Source organism: Excalfactoria chinensis, chromosome 1 (genome assembly GCF_039878825.1).
Source record: "Excalfactoria chinensis isolate bCotChi1 chromosome 1, bCotChi1.hap2, whole genome shotgun sequence".
NCBI classification, from domain to species: Eukaryota; Metazoa; Chordata; class Aves; order Galliformes; family Phasianidae; genus Excalfactoria; species Excalfactoria chinensis.
Window position 1 is genome coordinate 53256969 of NC_092825.1, and position 18529 is coordinate 53275497.

The 18529-nt window shown below is 46.6% G+C and overlaps 1 protein-coding gene across 5 annotated transcripts in view; it reads left to right on the forward strand.

Moving 5' to 3' along the window:
* Positions 1 to 1516, forward strand: part of HIPK2 (homeodomain interacting protein kinase 2) — a 123192-nt gene extending 121676 nt beyond the window's left edge. For all 5 annotated transcript variants that reach the window (XM_072326735.1, XM_072326739.1, XM_072326736.1 and 2 more), the window contains exon 15: positions 866 to 1516. In XM_072326735.1, coding sequence (XP_072182836.1) covers positions 866 to 1333 — 468 coding nt within the window. In that variant the 3' untranslated portion in view covers positions 1334 to 1516. The remainder of the gene's footprint in view (positions 1 to 865) is intronic.
* Positions 1517 to 18529: the final 17013 nt, after the last annotated feature.

Here is an 18529-nt window from a genome sequence, read left to right on the forward strand (position 1 = left end):
AAATGGAGGCAGTGGGTGAGATGCTGTTTCCAAGAGTAGAGGAGAGGTGTAGCTGCCATATTTTAAACTAGTTAGAGCACAGGGAGCTCTTAAAAGGATGGAAAGAGTTGGAAAACTGGAAGGAAATAACATGGAGTGATGCTCTTCCTGCCTTCTAATTCCTACTTTTTTTTTTGTTATTTAATATTCTCGCTACACCATAATTATAAATGTCTGATAGAATTCCATGGCACCTGAAGAGATCTCTGAAAAAGGACATTGTTACTGTCCCGCTAAAAGAAGTTGCCTGTGCTAAACTAATCACAGCTGATTAGATGAGGGCGCCAGGCACCTGCAGGATCTGATCGAGCAGAGTTTTATCTTTAAAAAATAAAGTAGTTATTTTACTTCTCCTGGAAATGATAACCTCAAAGACCCAAACTGAACAAAAATCAATGGCCTGTTTCAGGTGTAGCTAGGTGATTTAATTCCCCTGAGATATCCATGCACTGTATTATGCCATCAGAGTTCAGTAACGAAAGCTATGTGTTGTGCGAGTGATTGGAGTTGTGGAAGTGTTCTTAGGACCCAAGCCGTGGGAGCTGTGTTAGCAGGTCGTGACTCACAGCGGGGAATTCTGCTCTCAGTTTAGAGGCCATTGTGGTGTACATGTAAGGCTACAGGGTCTTGCTAGGCTTGGGAGGGACCCTTTGCCATCACCTGTTCCCGAGGGAAGATTATGGTGATGCTGAGGATGTCAGGAGAAGAGCTGGGGACTTTCCCGAAGCTGTCCCAGTTTTATGGGGTGGCCCCCAGGCACCACTGAGGATGTGAAGAGCCATCTCTTGTCTTGTAACCGGTTATCACTATTGCTGTCTTTATCCAGGCCCAGCAGCACATCACGAGTGATCGCACAGGGAGTCATCGGAGACAGCAAGCCTACATCACTCCAACGATAGCTCAGGCCCCGTACTCTTTCCCGCACAATAGTCCCAGCCACGGTACAGTTCATCCTCACTTGGCCGCGGCTGCCGCTGCTCACCTGCCCACCCAACCCCACCTCTACACATACACCACCCCGGCCGCCCTGGGCTCCACGGGCACCGTCGCACACCTGGTGGCCTCTCAAGGGTCTGCACGGCACGCTGTGCAGCACACCACCTACCCTGCCAGCATCGTCCACCAAGTCCCCGTCAGCATGGGCCCACGGGTTCTGCCCTCGCCCACCATCCACCCGAGTCAGTACCAGGCTCAGTTTGCCCATCAGACCTATATCAGTGCTTCTCCAGCCTCCACAGTCTACACTGGATACCCACTGAGCCCCACCAAGGTCAACCAGTACCCTTACATCTAAACACTGGAATAAGGAGCAAGAGACGTGCCCGCCACGGGGGAGTGAGGCGGCTGCTTTTGTACTGAAGAACGTGACAAATAACAATGCAATGGGAGGCTCGTGGGAAACTTGAACGAAGGAGACTTTCAGGAAGAAGCGAGAAAGAGGAAAAAAAGGGGAGAACCAATTCTACACTTTTTATTTAAAAAAGAAAAAAAAAAAAAGAAAATGGAAAGAAAAAAAAAAAAAGAACAGAAAAAAATATAAAACCACAAAAAAAAACAACAAACCCAAACAAACAAAACACAAAACCCAACCATTCTGCACCAAACTAGAGAGAGAGAAGCAGAAGGACCCTCCAGCGGGTCCTGTGTATTGAAGAACTTCACCAATAGACTTTTAAAGGTTATTTTCATCCAATAGTGAGCTACATTTAGAAATTTGTTGTCCAGAACACCTAAAATAAAATCCATTAGGCATTTAATCCAGTAGGTGTGTGGATTAGGGATTTATCCAGCATTTCAAAGGGTTTTGCCCCATTTTTGGCTGTGGTCTCTGTATCCCAAAGCACACAAGAGGCTTTGGGGTTCTTCTGGAAATAGAAAGTGGCTAAAGAAGGCTGAGGGAGGAGGAGGAGATGTTGTCTCAGCACTCTTAAATTCTGATTCAAGGCTGATTTGCTTAAACATATGTGGGCAAAACAGGCCACGCAGTGCTGGTCAAGATCAGAAGCAATGGGGTTGTTTTTTACCCTTTCCTTGAACACACTGGATAAATCCCTGAGAAATTCTGTTCCTAAATGAGATCTCTAATAATGTATGTTGGATTTCAGTTTTGTTTTCTTTTGTTTTATCTGGAAGTTTTCCTTTTAATCCCTAGCCGTTTTAGTATAGGAGGAGACATTTTAGCTGCCCCCGGTAGAATGTAGCACTCTACAGGTCATACACCCTTTTTACTCTTTTGTGTTGAACTTCAACGATACCAATAGATTATTCCTCAATGTGATTGCACAAAGAAAAGTGATATAACATAGGCATGTAAGAAATGTGATTGTCCAGGTATGTATGTACGTGTGTGCGTGTGTGTGTGTGCAGATGCTGCCTTCTTTCTGTGGTGTGTTCCTCGGCACAGCCATTACAGCTGTCACAGTCTTAGTTTTACATCATTCCCTCGTAGTGCCTTACCGAACTACAGATGCGGTTTAAGGGTTTACTTCCACTGGTACTCCTAGAAACTGACTGAGGCTAGTCGGAATTTAATCTCAGCTCTTTTTCTTTTTGGGTTGTTATTGCTGATTTTCTTCTTCTGGTGGTGGTGTTTCCTTTTCCCACGTCGTCGATCTTAGCTCACTTGGCATGGTGTTGGGGAGGCTCGTTGGGGCTGGAATTGTGTGTATCAGGATGTTTCCTCTAACACTGGATAGGCTGGAAGGGACTGGATTGTTGTGACATCCAGCATGCTTCCCAGAGGGTCTGAAGATGTGTTTGTGGATTGGCCTCTTTTTTCCTGTTGGAAGAACAGCTTTCCTCCCCTAAAACTGAATCCTTTTGCTTGCTGATGGTAAAGTAGAAGGACGGAGTCCTCCCGAATCATCAGGTTGTCCTAGTTGTGTGTTTGAAATGGGAGCAACACCCTAGCCCATGGGATAGGGCAACAGCAGCTGTTGTCAACAGCTCTCACTATATTTGTCAGTGGGAGGGGATCAGGAATGAGGTAAACTGGAGTACCAAAGCAAGCATGGCAAAATCCAGTTGAGGGATTCAAACTCAGGTTTCATAAATGATAACGCACTGAGAGCAGTTGGGCCTTACCCACTGTAACACAGTTGTGGCAGAATGCATTTCCCCCCCTCCCCCTAAACTTGCTCTGGAAGATATTTCCTGCAGTTGGGTGTCCCTAGAGCCGGGGATGCGCTCTAGTGTGGGTCCTCCATGCCAAGGAGCGAGGAGCGATGGAAGTTTTTCTGGTAGTGGCAGTTGCACTGCTACATCGGGATTTAGAAGTGTCTCTGAAGTACCCTTGTCTATGGAAGGGCTTGGGAGGAAGGAGAGAAGTGAGTCTGATAGAAAGTTTCTGTGAAAGCTGAAGTCTACGTGGCTGCTCAGTTCCACTCCTCATTTCCCGGTAACTAGAGCATGAAGTATTTAAGTGTTTCACAAGATGCAGGCTCGTCATCGTGGTGGCAAGGGATGGGTTCCCTGGCAGCAATAGGGAAGGAGGTTCTTTGAAGAAGGGAAGCTGACAGAAAGACGAGCGCAAATGCATTGTCTTGTGGTCAGTGCTTGGCTGGCCTGGTAGAGAGGATCCTACTACGCACAGATGGGGCAACAAGACTGTTACCTTCTGGCAAACCACCAGGTAACCTCCCTGGTTGCCAGCTCTGATTCATGGGCTGTCCTTGCACAGTTTCCTTTTCCTGCCTGTCCTTGATTCCAGCTCAATATACTGTAGGTGAGGATGCGATCTCCCAGCAGTCTGTGCACCTTACGCCTTCCATTGGAAATACAACGCATCCCCTTTCATCTGGGGCAGAAAAATAATTCCCTGTTCTCTTTCTGAAATTCTGTTGCATTCCTCTCCTGTCCCACTGGTTCAGGAATGATAGTGTCATGCTGCTTGTGTCATGAAAAGGAAAGATAATGTTATTTTATTGTATGGTTGTTACGATTATTGTTATTATTTTATTGTTATTATATTTTACTCCGGGTTTTAATTGCACATGCATTCCTTAATCTTGGTGTTATTTTTTTCTCTTAGTATTGTTATTGTTGTTAATTTTATGTCCCTTCGTCGGTGGCATCAGAAGGGTTGCTGCGTTAGTGAACACAGCAGGAGGAAGGGGAAGCAAGGTTGTCCTGAGAATGAAATGGCAGGGGGGAGCGTGCGGCTCTGTGAGACAGCCTGGAGGGGCAGGAGGTGTCCTCCACTCCCCATCTGCATTTCAGGAGTCCAGGAAGATTCATTCAGAGGCCAAAACCAAACAGCAGCTAACAACAATCTGTCAGGGGGAGCTTGATTAAAGGCAGGTGGGGATGGTGAGGCTTAGGATCTAGCTCCAGGTTACTTTGATTGGACATTTATATGAGATCAAGACCCATGTGCTCCAGGCCATGATCAGGTGGCCTTTACAATTAACTTGAGGCCACGCTATGTGTTAAGATTGGGTTTTCCCTAAGGCAAAAGCAGATGGATAGCTCCCCAGAAGCAGGACTAGCAGAGGAACCACTGTGAAGGAGGGCAGGTGGCTCCCAGTCCCATCACTGGATGAACAACACTGGTATGCACGGGATGTTTTTGCTGGGTAAAACACAGCTGCAGAGAGCAGGTTTCTCACCTCTCCTTCTCTCTGAGCACTAGCGAGGTGTTCACAGATGCTTGGTTGGCATTTTTTTCCCCCGATGTAGATTTTTTTCTTCTTTTATAATTATTTGTTGTCAAATGTTATTATTAAGCTATTCTAGTCTCTAGAATGTAGGTATTTATGTTTTCAGTTTGCTCTGCTAGTATGGGGGGAAGCAGTGACTGAATTTATACTTCTTAAAAAATGATAGGACTTCAGCAGAGACTTAATCGTGCACCTGAGTGCTTTGCTAAAGAATAGATTTAAACCTTTTGAGTTAATTACTTGTTTATGTGCTTCTCTGGCTTAGGACTGTTGAAGCATGGAAGGCTGTAATCTCAGTCGCAATCATATTTCAGTTGTATTAACAGTGTTTTCCCTGTGTACCTATCTTGTCTGCTCTCCCACTCGGGCTTTAATCTGATTTCAGGGGTGTTGGACAGGGCAGTGTGGCACACGTGAGCAGCAGAAGCAATGCTTGTCAGTGGAAGGTGGCCTGTTACATTGCCCTCACTGGAGTTGCTGACCTGCCAGCTGTAGGGGTGGGAGAATCATGGTGAAGGGACACTGGTGGCAAGGGATGAGTAGCATCACCATTGAATTGGTATGGTGTTGCAACACTGAGAGTTATTTTTTTCTGATGGAATTCAACACCTCCTCCCTCACGCCCATGCAAAGGCATAGGATGGAAAACTGTGGCGCTGGTAGGCACAGGGGAAACCTGATTGAATTAGCAGAGGAAACAAATGCTTTGCATGCTATCAGTGCCACGTATGTAATAACAGCCAGCTTGTTTTGCTTGCAGAGTCCTCTGGGGAGGAATCAGGACTGGCATGTTTGGGTTGGTGCTCTTTGTATGCCTGGAATGAACTGCATGGAAACTTGAGAGAGAGGGCGAGCGTTTAGATGCTGGAAGTGTTAAGGATGGCTGGTGGCTGGCACTATGGAAAGGCAGTCCCTTTCCACACTGTTTTATCTTGCTTTCTCCGTGTGTGGGAAGCAGAAATAAGTACAGACGTTGCCACTCCTTGGGGGTGGATGTTCAGATTACTGCTGTGAAACCAGAACATGGAAGGGTGTGGAGAAAACAATTGACCTGAGCAGAATGAGAGACCCAAACGGAAGCACTTCCCAGTGCAGTCGCGGTCAAATCCAGTCATTTGAGAGAGCAAATGCGATCACATCTTCCTCAGCAGGGTTGTGCATGATTGCACTAACAAATCAGTCCTCATCAGATCTCTTTCTCTCTCTAGCAATTTTGTCATAATACCCGAAGCATTCCAAGTAAAGGGACACTTCTGTCTGACATTTTTCCTTTTTTATACTTCCAAGGGATCATATCTTGCAATTTGGTTTGAAGGAAATTCCCTTTGCAAACTTGAAGGGCGATAAACCCAGCTTTTTTGTTAACCAAAGAAAATTTTATTAAAGAGAGAGAGGAAGAGACCCCCCAGCCGGTACAGAAACCAAACCAAGCCACGGCTGCCAGGCAGCAGTGATGAGCTGTGGAATTGCCTCTTTTTGTCTTCTTTTACTTTTTCTCTCTCAAGTTTCTATTGTAATCTCAAGTAGCTAGCTTGATAAGCAGAGAAATTCACACTAAATATTGCTGCTATCCTAAACTTTAGGGGATGTCAAAAACTTTATTCTTCTCTCACTATCATTCACCTTCATTAAGATGTGTTAGTGGCAACAGCGTGGCGTTGAAATTGGGAGCTGCCTGGTGGGAATAAGCTTCTGGTTGATCTGCATGCTTCTGTAGCATTTGCTCTGGATTTAGGACTCTGGTTTTGCTCCATGGGTCGGACCCCGAAGAGTGTTGCGGTGTGAGGCCTCTGCACAGGTGCTGGACGGAGCAGTGGGTTTTTCCACAGCTTGGCAGTCAGCCCATTGCAGAAGCCTGCTGTTTGTGGGATGCCTGTACACAGAGTGTGTGTAACTGATCTTAGCCCAGGGTGCTGATGTAGCCATTCTGTCCTATGGGAATGCGTGTCTGTCTGCCCTGTCACCCCCTTGTCCCCAAATCTCCCTAGTGCTCTTACGAGGTGTCCCAAGGTCCCTAATCACCACCTGTGGCCTGCAACCATGTGTGCAACTTGTTCTGCTTGTCCCATGTGTGTGGAGGTGGATCTGTGCCACTGGGCTCCCCACACCACAGCACTGAGGAGGAGAAGGAGAATTCCTCCCATGAGCAGAACAAGGCCATAGCTGCATGCCTGGGCTCTGGTGATGCAGTGGTGCTCTGGGCCAGTGTGACAGCCCTGTGGCAAACAGTGTTAGGGCTGCTGTGGGAGGCACCATGTTGTCCATCTGGGCCTCGTGGTACACCAGGCCTTGGCAGGCCGCTGAGGCCAACCCAGGTTCTGTGCAGGCTAGAGCTGCTAGCCTGGGGCCCGGTGCTTGAAGTGGCTTCTCCCCAGGGTGGCTGGTATCCCGTAGGAGCTGCAGGTACATGTGGCAGCATGCAGGATGTGGGCTGTGGCAGCCATACTGTGCCCTGCCTGTGCCAGGTGTGGTCGGTGGAAGGATGCATGTCAGAGTATTTACAGCGTCAGGAGCGAGATGCGAAGCGTGAACGAGCTTGGTTCCTCAAGAGTCTTACAAAGCATACTTGGAAGGTTGGCTTTCTGCATTTCTAGTTTGAAACTCCTGTTTCTCATTTACGGGTTAGCTTTGTCCTTCCAGTTTTAGCAGTGCTGCTATAACAAACTGTTTGTGTGTGTTTGAGGATAAAGGGTTTCTTTGGTTTGTTTGTTTTTAATCTTTTGCTTATCGTAGTTAATCTAAGAAAGGCAATACTAAAGGTATATTTTTTTTCCCAAAATGATATTTTTTACTGCACTGATAAATATTGTGACATCTCTGTTCTTAACTCTTCTGCTGTGAGGGGAACCGTGTGCAGACTCACACAGACCTGTAAATACTTGTGTGTACTTCTGACAGCCAGGGATTCTTTTTTTCTTTCCTTTTTATTTCTTCCTTTTTATCTTTCTTTCTTTAGAGCAAGGTTTCTTCTTTGAAACAGAAAGCAATGGGGCAACAGCGCTCAGAGCAAAGCGTATCCCACTTTGAGAACATAGCCAAGGAGTTTTCGAAGTGCTGGCCTAGAGTTAACGTTTAATGCTGACGGATTTGATTTGATTTGATAATTTTTCTTTTTCCCCAGCAACTTGTTTGGAAAGGACTTAAGACAGAAAAGCTTTGGTCTGGAGTTCTGATCAGAAATGGTGTCTGTCTCTTTCATGGCAACTCCCGGTTTTGTTTTTGTTGTTGTTTTTCCTTTCTTTTTTCCAAACTGGCTCGCTGCAGGCTCACTGCCCTGGGCTCTCAGTCAGCCGGCGGCTGCGGTGCTCGGGGACCACCAGCCCCTTTGGAAGCAAACCCACTGGCCAGGACCCTGGGTGCTGGCCCAGCAGAGCGTGGGGTACCCTCGGGTTTTTTTTACAGAAGGATTTAGATACACTTATATTACGCAAACTGTGACCTAATGGCAATAATTACCTCAAATGTGGGCATTCATCCTGGTTTTAGCCTTTCTGAAAACATGTAGCCAGCTTGAACTTCGATTCAAAGACTCTAAACTCTGTATGGGCAGAATAGCGATAAATGCCCACCCTGGTCATTGTTGCTTGAGTGGATTCTGACGACAGTGAATCTTTAAAGAGAGAGAGTTAAACCAAGGAATAGATTACTCTTTTATGTATTTTAATCAATTGTGATGTTAAATGCACATGTAAGTATATATGTTTATAGCTACTGTAAAATGCTTTGGCCTTCTAGAAGATATTTAATGAGTCACATTTTAAACCGACATGAACTGAATAATAGACTGTGGCTACTCAAACAGTTTTCTGGCTACATTTTATAGTTATTACAGTGTTTTATAGTTTACATTTAAACTGGTACTTTTTAAGGGAAATCATGTGTTTGTAAATGACACCTTCAAAAACTCGATACAGCTGCCTCTTTTTAATTTTGCCCTTTAAAAATGGAAAAGTACAAGTGTGTCTTTAATATGTATATTCTGTTTTGAGATATAACATAGTGTTGGAAAGTCAGTCCAGAGATCAAGTAATCCACTGTATTCCAAAGTCTGGTTGAGAAAACACTCCACCCACTCTGCAGATTTTAGCACGTGTAGCCCAACAGATAAGCTGTGTGCGTGCTCGTTTAGATTATGTACTTCATTGAACTCCTTGGGTTGAAGCAGGGAGCACAGTACTCCCAAAGTCACTGTTCTCTGTAGGATCCTCATCTGGATGAAGATACCCATGTAAGGAGAATGAAGGATATTCAAAGGAAGGATCGTACTGTACTGTTGATCAATCGTTAGCCAAATAATTAGTTTCTGAGTTAGTGATTTCCTGTTTTACTTAGGTTTTGTGTGTGTGTGCGTGTGTGTGTTTGGTGTGTGACAGCCACTCAGAGGCAATGCTGTAATTTGGCTTTTGTCTGTTCACCCCGTTGTTACAAGCAGTGCTTACCCCCACGTTTTGAACCAGCAAACGAAATACAAAGTTCATTGACCGTCCCCTTGTCAGCTTTGTTTTCTTAGCCAATGTCAGTTCCCATCAGCACTGTCTCACTTAGCTGTCTGGCTTGGTCTTTTGTGTTCTGCCACTTGAGTAACCAGTGAACACGGTATAAATGTCTGCTGGGCAAAATGGTACTGCTGAGGTACTGCGTGCCTTCTTCCTCAACCACCGCGTATGGCTGCCCTCAGCACCTGCCTGGCCTCTTCTTGGGGTCAGACCCGCAAGCACCAGCACACTGGAGTGGAGGAGGCAGAGTCCCATTGAATACTTTGGCTTGCAGCTTGTCAGGCAAGAAGGGGTTTCCGCCACTGGCAATGCACATCCCATAGAATCTGCTGGTTACATGTAGTGCTGCTGCCCTCGGAAAGGAAGTAACAGGCTTCTGCAGTGCTTCCACATCGCGTGGTTACATGCAACACTTCTGGATCTTTTCCCCCCTTTTTATTCCTTCTGCGTTCGATTCTGTATTTTATTTGATTTCATTTCTGCTCTGTATTCTTCTCAAAATGAGACTTCCATGGATATCCCAGGGCACAACCATTTCAGGTGTAAAAAAGGATCCCATCCCACGTTTCACCAACTGAGAAACCAAGGCTTTTTGGGTACCGACTCTACTTGGGCAGAACCAGAACGTAGCCTGTGTCTTTTATACCAAATCCAATTTCTGAAAGGAGCGGAAGTGTAACTAATAGCTTTATTGAAGGAGCGAGAGAGGGAGAGAGTGAGAGAGGGAGCGAGACGGAGACAAGAGAGAGGGGCATCTGGGAAGTGGTGGAGGCTGGACTCCGGGTAGTTAAGAGCCAACCAATGGGTGAAACTTTTGGTTTTGTTTTGTTTTTGTTTCCAAATGGTAAAATCCTTCTAAAACCAAGAGTGGGGGAGTGGAGGGAGCCTTTTGTACCTTCTGACTGCTCACAGGGCCAGTGCACTCCGGATGGAAAGTGGAAGTTAACAAACACTGCACCTAAATTAAGAAGGGGGAGAGAGGAGAAGAGAAGCTGTGAAATGCGGTCACCGCTGCTGCATCTCCAATGGTTCTTTCTCTACAGCATCATCTCAGCCCAGATACCCCACAAAAGCCCTGAGCCGTTGTGTTCCTTCACTGTACGGTTTCTGTAATAAGAGTGTTAATCCATGTTAATCTTTGTGAAAATTATCGTGTGCGACAGTATTTTCTTGTGTACTGCCTATTTTTTTTTTTCCTATGTGAATTGTCCCTTCATTTTTCTTTTTTTTTTTTTTCTTCCTTTTTTCCCACTTTTTTCCTTCTGTTTTGTTTTGTTTTGTTTTTGGTAAAATGTGTCTTCTTTTAAAGAAAAAAAAAATCAACAAAACAAACAAAAAAAAAAACAACCCCTAATGTGTTGTAGACCTCTATGTAACCTATTCCTTAGTCTCATATTATAGGTATGTTATAAGAATGGATATTTTACTTGGCTTTAGAATGTTTTACAAGAAAACTAATTCTTAACCAATCAAGTTCTTGCTACTAAAACGAAAAGAAAATGCTTGTGTTTTTCATCATGACGTTGTGTGCTTCTAATTAATAATCATTTTCGTTGTAGAAAAATGGAGTGAATTTATATTAGTCTTGGAAACTAATAATAGCATTGTAAATTTATGAGATGATTTTAACAGAAAATACATTATAGAAGAATATAGTTATTTTAATTGTAATATTACTAACTGTAGGGTGAGAAAGGAGGTCCCGTTGTGGTGAACTATGTTATAGCTTGTTATTCACGGTTTCTTTTTGATCATTTTTTCGGTCTCTGAGGTGAAACGAGTTATTAATCAGAATTTGTAAACTCACATATGCATATTGTATATGTGTAGAAATGTAATCACACTTTGTCTTGGAATTACATTAAACTGTTTTAAGTCACTGCAAGGCTTGTGTGTCTGCGTGTCTTAGCGCTGGGTAAGTTTGGGCCCAGTCTTTGGTTACGTAGTTCCTTTCTTTTAACCTCCCACCTCTGTTTGAAAACCATCACTAACAGCACCATTAATGATGGCAGTAATTACCCCTCGGCGGTGACACTCAGGTGTGTCAGACCACACTTTTTTCCCCATAGCAGGAGAGCATCCACGCTGAGCTGCTGGCTCTGAGCTCTGTGGAGCCCGCAGGGTTGCGACTTCTTACCCCTTGGTGCTCCCTCCCTGGCACTCTGCTGGAGGTGTGGGCAGAGAGACCAGCTGCCAAGTTCTTCTTTGCATGGTGCCTGAGCCCTCGTTGTTGTTTTGTCAAGCCTGTGTATAAAACTGTAAGAAATGTTTGTCACTTCGCCGTCCAAGTCAGACAAAGTTATTTCTGGCAGTTTTTTTCCCAGAAGAAGAAAAAAAAAACTTCTGCAGTTTGAGCAGGGCTGCTTCTGAAGGAGCCTGAGATGACTCACAGGAGAGAGTGAGGATTTCAACCGGCAGAAGGAAACTCAAGAACAGCCTGGGAGCACCAGACCCCACCAGTGCCCCAGCCCTGGCAACCAGGCTTCCTGAGTTCTGCAGGTACAGTCATATCCTGGGTTTCAATTTGTGTCATTTACCTCCACTTACAAACACTCCTGTGTTCATTAAATCTAAGCTTGGTAGCAATTTTACTGAAACTCACCTAGGATTTACTGACTAGCAGTAGGCAGGACCACTCAGTCTCCTGCCGCATGAACAGCTAGCCCCAAGAAGCCCACCCCGTTTCGAAAGGCTTGAGCATCCCCCATGGCTACAGGGCTGCACATGAGATCATCTCCCTCTGGGCTACCCCTGAGCTGCCCTTGGGACTGGATGGGAGGTGGCTCCTACCCGGAGCCATGGACTTGCTGGGGCTACAGGAATGCCCATGGAGGTGGTGCAGTCACTGTCCCTGGAGGTGTTCCAGAGCCATGTGGATGTGGCACTGAGGGACATGGTCAGTGGGCATGGTGGGGATGGGCTGCTGGGTGGACTGGGTGATCTTAGTGGTCTCTTCCAACCTTAATGATTCTATGATTATGAACATGGGCACCTAGGGAGCGGGAGCAGCTAGTGCAAATGAAGAGCACCAAGGCTGGGTCCCACTGGCTCTACCTGAGCCAGAAGGAGTCCGTCCTGCTGCTCTGAGAGCAATCACCTCAGTAACACCACTTAATTTGAGATGAGGGTAGCTCTTAAAACGGAGGTGGTGAAGAGAACAGAGATAAGGCATCTGAAGTTCGGAACCTCAGCTTGCGTTTAGAGTTATCAGGAGAACTTTTCTGGCTTCCAGCACTGCTCAACCCTCCTGGTTGCCATTCACTTCAAATGAGACAGAAAAAGGGCACAGGAAGGGGAGCAGCTGCTCGGTGAGCCTCGGGCTATTGCCCTTCAGGCCTTTTCCCACAGACTTCAGAGCTCCTTTGGTCCCAGGTCTCCTCACTTTACCTTCACCTCTCAAAGCACCCCTCCCAGTGAAATTGCCCTCCTCATGCATCGTCTCACTTCCTCACCTCCACGCTCTCCCCTTTATTTTCTCTCCTTAAGGATTTGATCCCATCGCGTGTGTGTGTAACTGAGCAGTGTGCGTAGGGGAGGGTGACAGGAGATATAATTCCTATTGGTGTTTGTTTTAAAGCTTTGCCATAATTCCATGAAAGGAAGAACTGAAGCAGCTGTGAGCCCCTTCCCAGCTCCATCGCTCGCCCAGTCCATCTTTCCTTCCAACACCGGCACTTTATACTGCTCAAATGTGCAAATGGAGACCACTCAGCCCATTAAGCCCCGGGGAGTTGGCCGACCCTAATTTTCCATGCAGTCTCTAGAGCAATGGCCTCAAGACAGTTCCTTAGGACGCAGGTTGGGAAGTTTCCCGAGCACCGCTGGCTGCGACGCGACGCTCCGCAAGCGACCGCCAGAGGGCACCCGCTTACCGCTGCGCCTCCGCACGGCGTGGCATGGCACGGGCTCGGCTCTGCTTGGCTCGGCTCCCCCAGGTGAGTGTACCGCACGTAGCGTCATGACCAGGGAGTGAAGGACTTCCGAAACCCTGCTGTGTTATGGCAGGGATGTGGCATCGTCAAGTTGGTCGTGGCTGAGGGGTTGTACCGGGAGTTCTGCATCCTGGCTTGTTGCTCGATGATAGGTTGAGGGCTGGGGATGGGAGAATATTCACATTTGTCGCTGTGAAAGAAGACTTGGTTGAGATAAGGAAACCAAAATAAGTAAAGAACCACGGGGGATAGGACAAGAGGGAATGGTTTAAAACTAGAAGAGGGGAGATTTAGGTTAGATGTTAGGTGGAAATTCTTTATCAGAGGGTGGTGAGGTGCTGGCACAGCTGCGCAGAGAAGCTGAGGGTGCCCCATCCCTGTAGGCGCTCAGGGCCAGGTTGGATGGGGCCCTGGGCAGCCTGAGCTGGTGGGGGGCAGCCCTGTCCATGGCAGGGGGTTGGAATTGAGTAGGCTTTAAGGTCTGCTTAACACAAGCCGTTCTGCAGCTCCATGATTCTACGCCAAGGTGATCTCCTTGCACCAGCAGAGCAACACCCAGCAGGTCCCTGTGCAGTGGTGACTTCACAAAGTTGTACTAACTGTGCTTTCAGCAGTGGTAGCAGAGGAGTTCAGAGAGCACAGAGATACTGGCAGAGACACATCCAAATATCTCAGTTTATGTATATATATATATATAGTTACTGGTGGTAAAGCAAAAATAAGCAGAACATTCATTCAGCAGCCAAATAAGGACCTTGCTGGTGTTTTCCTCTGGAAGAAGTCAAAGATCTTCAGGTACCAACCTCTGATCACTGGGCTCACCTTTGGTTACATGGAACAGCGCTGTGTCTCTGCAGAGGATTTTTAAAAGCCTCAGCTGGGTGAGTACTGGGCATAAATGGCTCTCAGATATCCAGTGTAGGAACCATCAGCTGTGGGATTCCTGGACAGATCACTGGGGACAAGGAGTGGAGGATCTGTCTGTGAGCAAATCCAAAGTCCCTCCATCCATTCCAGTTGCCCTGTTTTGTTACAAAGCCTACAGTCCTCTGGCTTCTTACACCCATTGTTCTCCATTGCCTCTGGCTGTGAGGACAATGTGTATCATTCCTCAGGAGTCACCTTCCAAGTCTTCCACAAGAGATGGCCCTTCCTCCAAGAAACACTCTAAGGTTTCTGCGTGCAGGCATGGGGAAGCCACTGATTTGTTGTGTACATAGTGACTGGCAAGCGATCTCTAAGAAGTTTACAACACAAGCAATGTTTGGCTCCTGTCAAACATTGTTTTATTGCTCCCAAACCAACCGTGTCATTTATGATCTTGCTTCACTACAAGCAGAGGTCACCGGGAAAGGATCTGTTTTTTAGGAGATGCTCATGGCCTCCTTGCCCTCTGACTGCAGGCAGACGGGGTCACAAAGCAGCACACGCACTTACTTTAAAGCTCAGCTTTCCGTGGCTACTTTTCCCTCTCCCTTTTCTTCTTCCTCCTTTCCTTTATTCTCTCCCATCCTCTTGATTTTACATTGGAGCAGGGTTAGCAATGGTCCTGACAGGTCTGTGCTGAGCTCCCTGTCACTGAGCCCACCCACCTGCTTGCCTAGGGCACAGCATTTACTCTGAGCTGCAAAGCAGTTCTTTATTCCGGCCTTGGTCTCCATTTATTAAGGGACAATCCCCCGCAAAGAGCACAAGAAATGCTTTTCTGTACTTATTACATATGATCTGGAATCTGTGGGTTTCCAGGTGAGTAAAAAGTGACTCATGGGAAAATCTGTTTTAGTTTTCTGGTGAATCCCCGCAATCAGAAAATCTGCAGTCAGGAAACTCAGTGGAACATGGAGGAGTGCTCCTGGCTGCTGAAGCCATGTGTTGTGTGAAGGGGGACAGCATGAGGAGACCCTGAAACTCCTCTGAGCAAATGCACTGCTGCTGTCGTCCTGCAGAGGAGACCCGCGATCATGCTGACTATCCCAACAAGGAGCAAAGCGAATGTGATGTGATGTGGCTTTTACACCCCTAGGGACATGCAATCATAAACTCTCATCTGATGCTAATTGATGCTAATGAAGAGGCTCCAGCAGGCTTTTGAGCAGCCCCTCAGGTAAGGAGAAATCACATCACGTGAACCTTGCTGCTGCTAACAACCAGAAGGATGGTGTTATGGGATCATCAGTTGCAACAGCAGCTCAGCCTTTGGAACAGTTTTAGAAGTACTCATTTGCTCTCTGCTCGGACAGCCTGGTGTCTCTGTGGGAAAGGGCAGCACACAGTGCTGATGGTCTGGATGTGCAGAGCCCCACTAGATTCTATTGCCCTCCCAGGATGCAGAGTTTCATGCATGTGGATTCATTCCACGATGCTCTGTGAGTGAGAACACAGAGGGAGAGAGGAGCTTGAGTTCGGTGAGCCTGAGCTTCTCAGAGAGTGTGTGCTGCTCTGTGGAGATTGGATCAGAGACAGAAAAAACTGGGGCCAGGACACAATGAAGGTGATACCAAGAAGAACAAAAGGCAATATTAACTTCTTTCCCAAAAGAATGAGCCCAGTGGCTGCAGGCTGGCAACCCTTAGCTCAGTTCCAGGGAAAGTAAAGGAAAACCTGTGTGGGATTCAGCTGAAAAAGAGCGAAGGGAATGAATATGATTAATGCCACTGACACAGTTTTATGGTAACTACAAGCAAACTTGTCAAACCTGATTTTCTGCTTTTATATACGGTTGACAAAGGAAATTGCAGAGTGATAATGTACATGAAACTCTGTGAGCATGTAAGTAGTGCGCTGCATTTTGATTTTAAAGCTGAACACCCTGCCATATCAATACACCCACAAGAGGCCAGCTGACAGACCTCAAAGAGCCAGCCAGAAGCCCAAGAGAGACTGGAGGAGATTAGGACTACGCATTAGGAAGCTGTTTAATCCACTGATGTAATAATTTCACTTATGATCTAAGTAAATACGAAATCACTACTGATCACAGCGGGGCTGACAGCAACTAGCAGGACAGGAGACAGTCCTGATGACAGTCCTGCAGTGATCGGGTTATGCCTGATAGCAGAGGGCTGCTTGGTTTGGGAAAGACGAAAGCTGCAAGTGGGAAGTTTTAGCTTTGTGGATGGCACTGGCAAATCTGAATCATCCAAGAACTTGGAGGAGATTTGGAGAAATGAATTATTTTGGGTTCTGAGGGTGCAGAGGACCTGTCCTGGTCATGGAGGCAAGCAGAAGAGGCTCTACAGGACACTACATATCCAGGAGCAGAGCCCTTCCAGATCTGTTTCACCAGCTAGGTGGCTGGCCAGCGTTTGTACTCGGAGCAACACTGCTCTCCTTCTGCAAGCTGATACTTGTTCCCTGCCAGCAGTCTGGCACAGGCAGCAGCTGGGCAGCGCTGCTTGGGAGATGTTCAGGTCAGATGACAGCATTCATTTCAGGTTCACCTGATTTTTGTTGCTTTCCTTGTTAGGGCTGTCGGTTGCTGTTGCTGCTCTTATCTGGGAATAATGAGTTCTCACATTTGTGTGTCACTGCTGAAGAGAGAAAGCACAGGTTGGTGAGGCAGCCTGCACGGTCAGCCATCTCACACCTGTGCCAGCCATACAGTCTGCTCCCTCCATATAGTTTTCTCCAGGTTGGCTGAGGCCAGCACTCAAAGTATGAATAGATGCTATTGGCACATTTTTTTCCCCCTAATGCCTGGGCTACATTTGGTTTGTGTGCCCTCCAGGTAAAGTACATTTTGGTACCGTTTTCTAAGCTTGAGAGCAGCCCCTAGATGACAAATTTCCTTTTCCAGTAGCCTCTGCTCTATACCATCATGGTACGGTGTTGGTAGCAGCTGATCAAGGAGACTCGAGAACTATTTCAAAAGCAAAAGATGATTTTTATTAGTCAAAGGAAGAAAGCTGAAGACATAAGCAATAACAACAAATTACTTTCGTGTAAGTTTTACTATAAAGCATTAATGTTTTTAGAGCTTCCACTGAACACAGACAAACCTGGTCGAGGTCAAAACCCATGTTTCTTGAAAAGGCTGACTTTTTCTGGCCCTTCCCACCTTTTGCTGTTCATGCATTCCTCGTGGCTCAGCTGTGGTTTTCAGCAGTTCAGGACTTTCTATATTCTTCCTGGATTCAGGAGAAGTTACCACTTGCCTGCCTAAAGGTGCATGGGCAGATGTTCCCCACAATACCTCTTCAACAGCTTCAGCAGAAGCAGTGTTGGAATGCCCTCGCTGTTTTCTTCCTGTTTGCTTCTTTCTAGTGCTCCTCTGGAGAGGCAGGTGGGCAGGAAAATAGCTTGCAGAGACATTGCTGAAGTTTGTAGAAACAACTTGTTTTCTGCACCATTTTTCATACAGAGATTTATCCTCCTACTTTTGTCACAACCATCCTAAACTGTCAGCGAGTACCTGCTGCAGAAAGAGTCTCAGGGATTCCACTACCCATGCTCCCTGATGGACCGCGTTCACAGGCAGCACCTTACAGAAATGGAGCCAGCCCAAAGGCCTGGATCTCCCAGGCTCACAGTGAGCATTACCGCAGCCTTGTCCCAAGGCCTAAGTGCAAACCAGGCCCACCAGATGTGCACAGAGTAGTTCCACACTGGTATAAGTGTGCCATAACATCTGTGCATCCTCAGAACCATTTTGGTACGTCATGCACATGTACACAGACAATCCCCCCTTGAGGGATGTCACAGAATCATAGGATGGCCTGGGTTGAAAAGGACCACAATGACCATCCAGTTTCAACCCCCTGCTATTTGCAGGGTCACCAGCCACCAGACCAGGCTGCCCAGAGCCACATCCAGCCTGGCCTTGAATGCCTCCAGGGATGGGGCATCCACAGCCTCCTTGGGCAACCTGTTCCAGTGATGTTGTCATGTTTATTCTCCTTGATGTGCACACTGCGTAACTGATTACACTGATACCATTCCACCAAATTTGAAGAGACTACCTTTTAAATTGCGCTGCCCTTCAGTCGGCCACCCTGATCACAGCTGCATTTCAGGGCATGAAATCAGCATAAGTGCCAGAAGCTCTAAATTATGGAGATGGGACTCACTGGGCTCTGGGGAACCAAACAGCCCTCCTGCAGTGTGCCCAGAGCTTCACCTCCTGAGACTCCAAGAGCTTACCTCCAGCTCTGACTGCCTCTAATTCATTTTCCAGTTGGTGCAGTTTGTTTGCTCTCTATCTTTCCTCTACACCATTTTCCATCTTGTTCCATCTTCTTTCCTTTTCCTCACTGTTACTTTTGATTTTTAGCTGCATGTTACAAGAAAGTGTGCTGTTTGTTTTTTTCCAAAGAGGCCGTGCCAGAGCTCGGGTTGTGGTGAAAGGAAGGATACCAAAAATATATCAAGAGGTGCACTGTTGGGAAATTAAGAAATGAGTACGTCC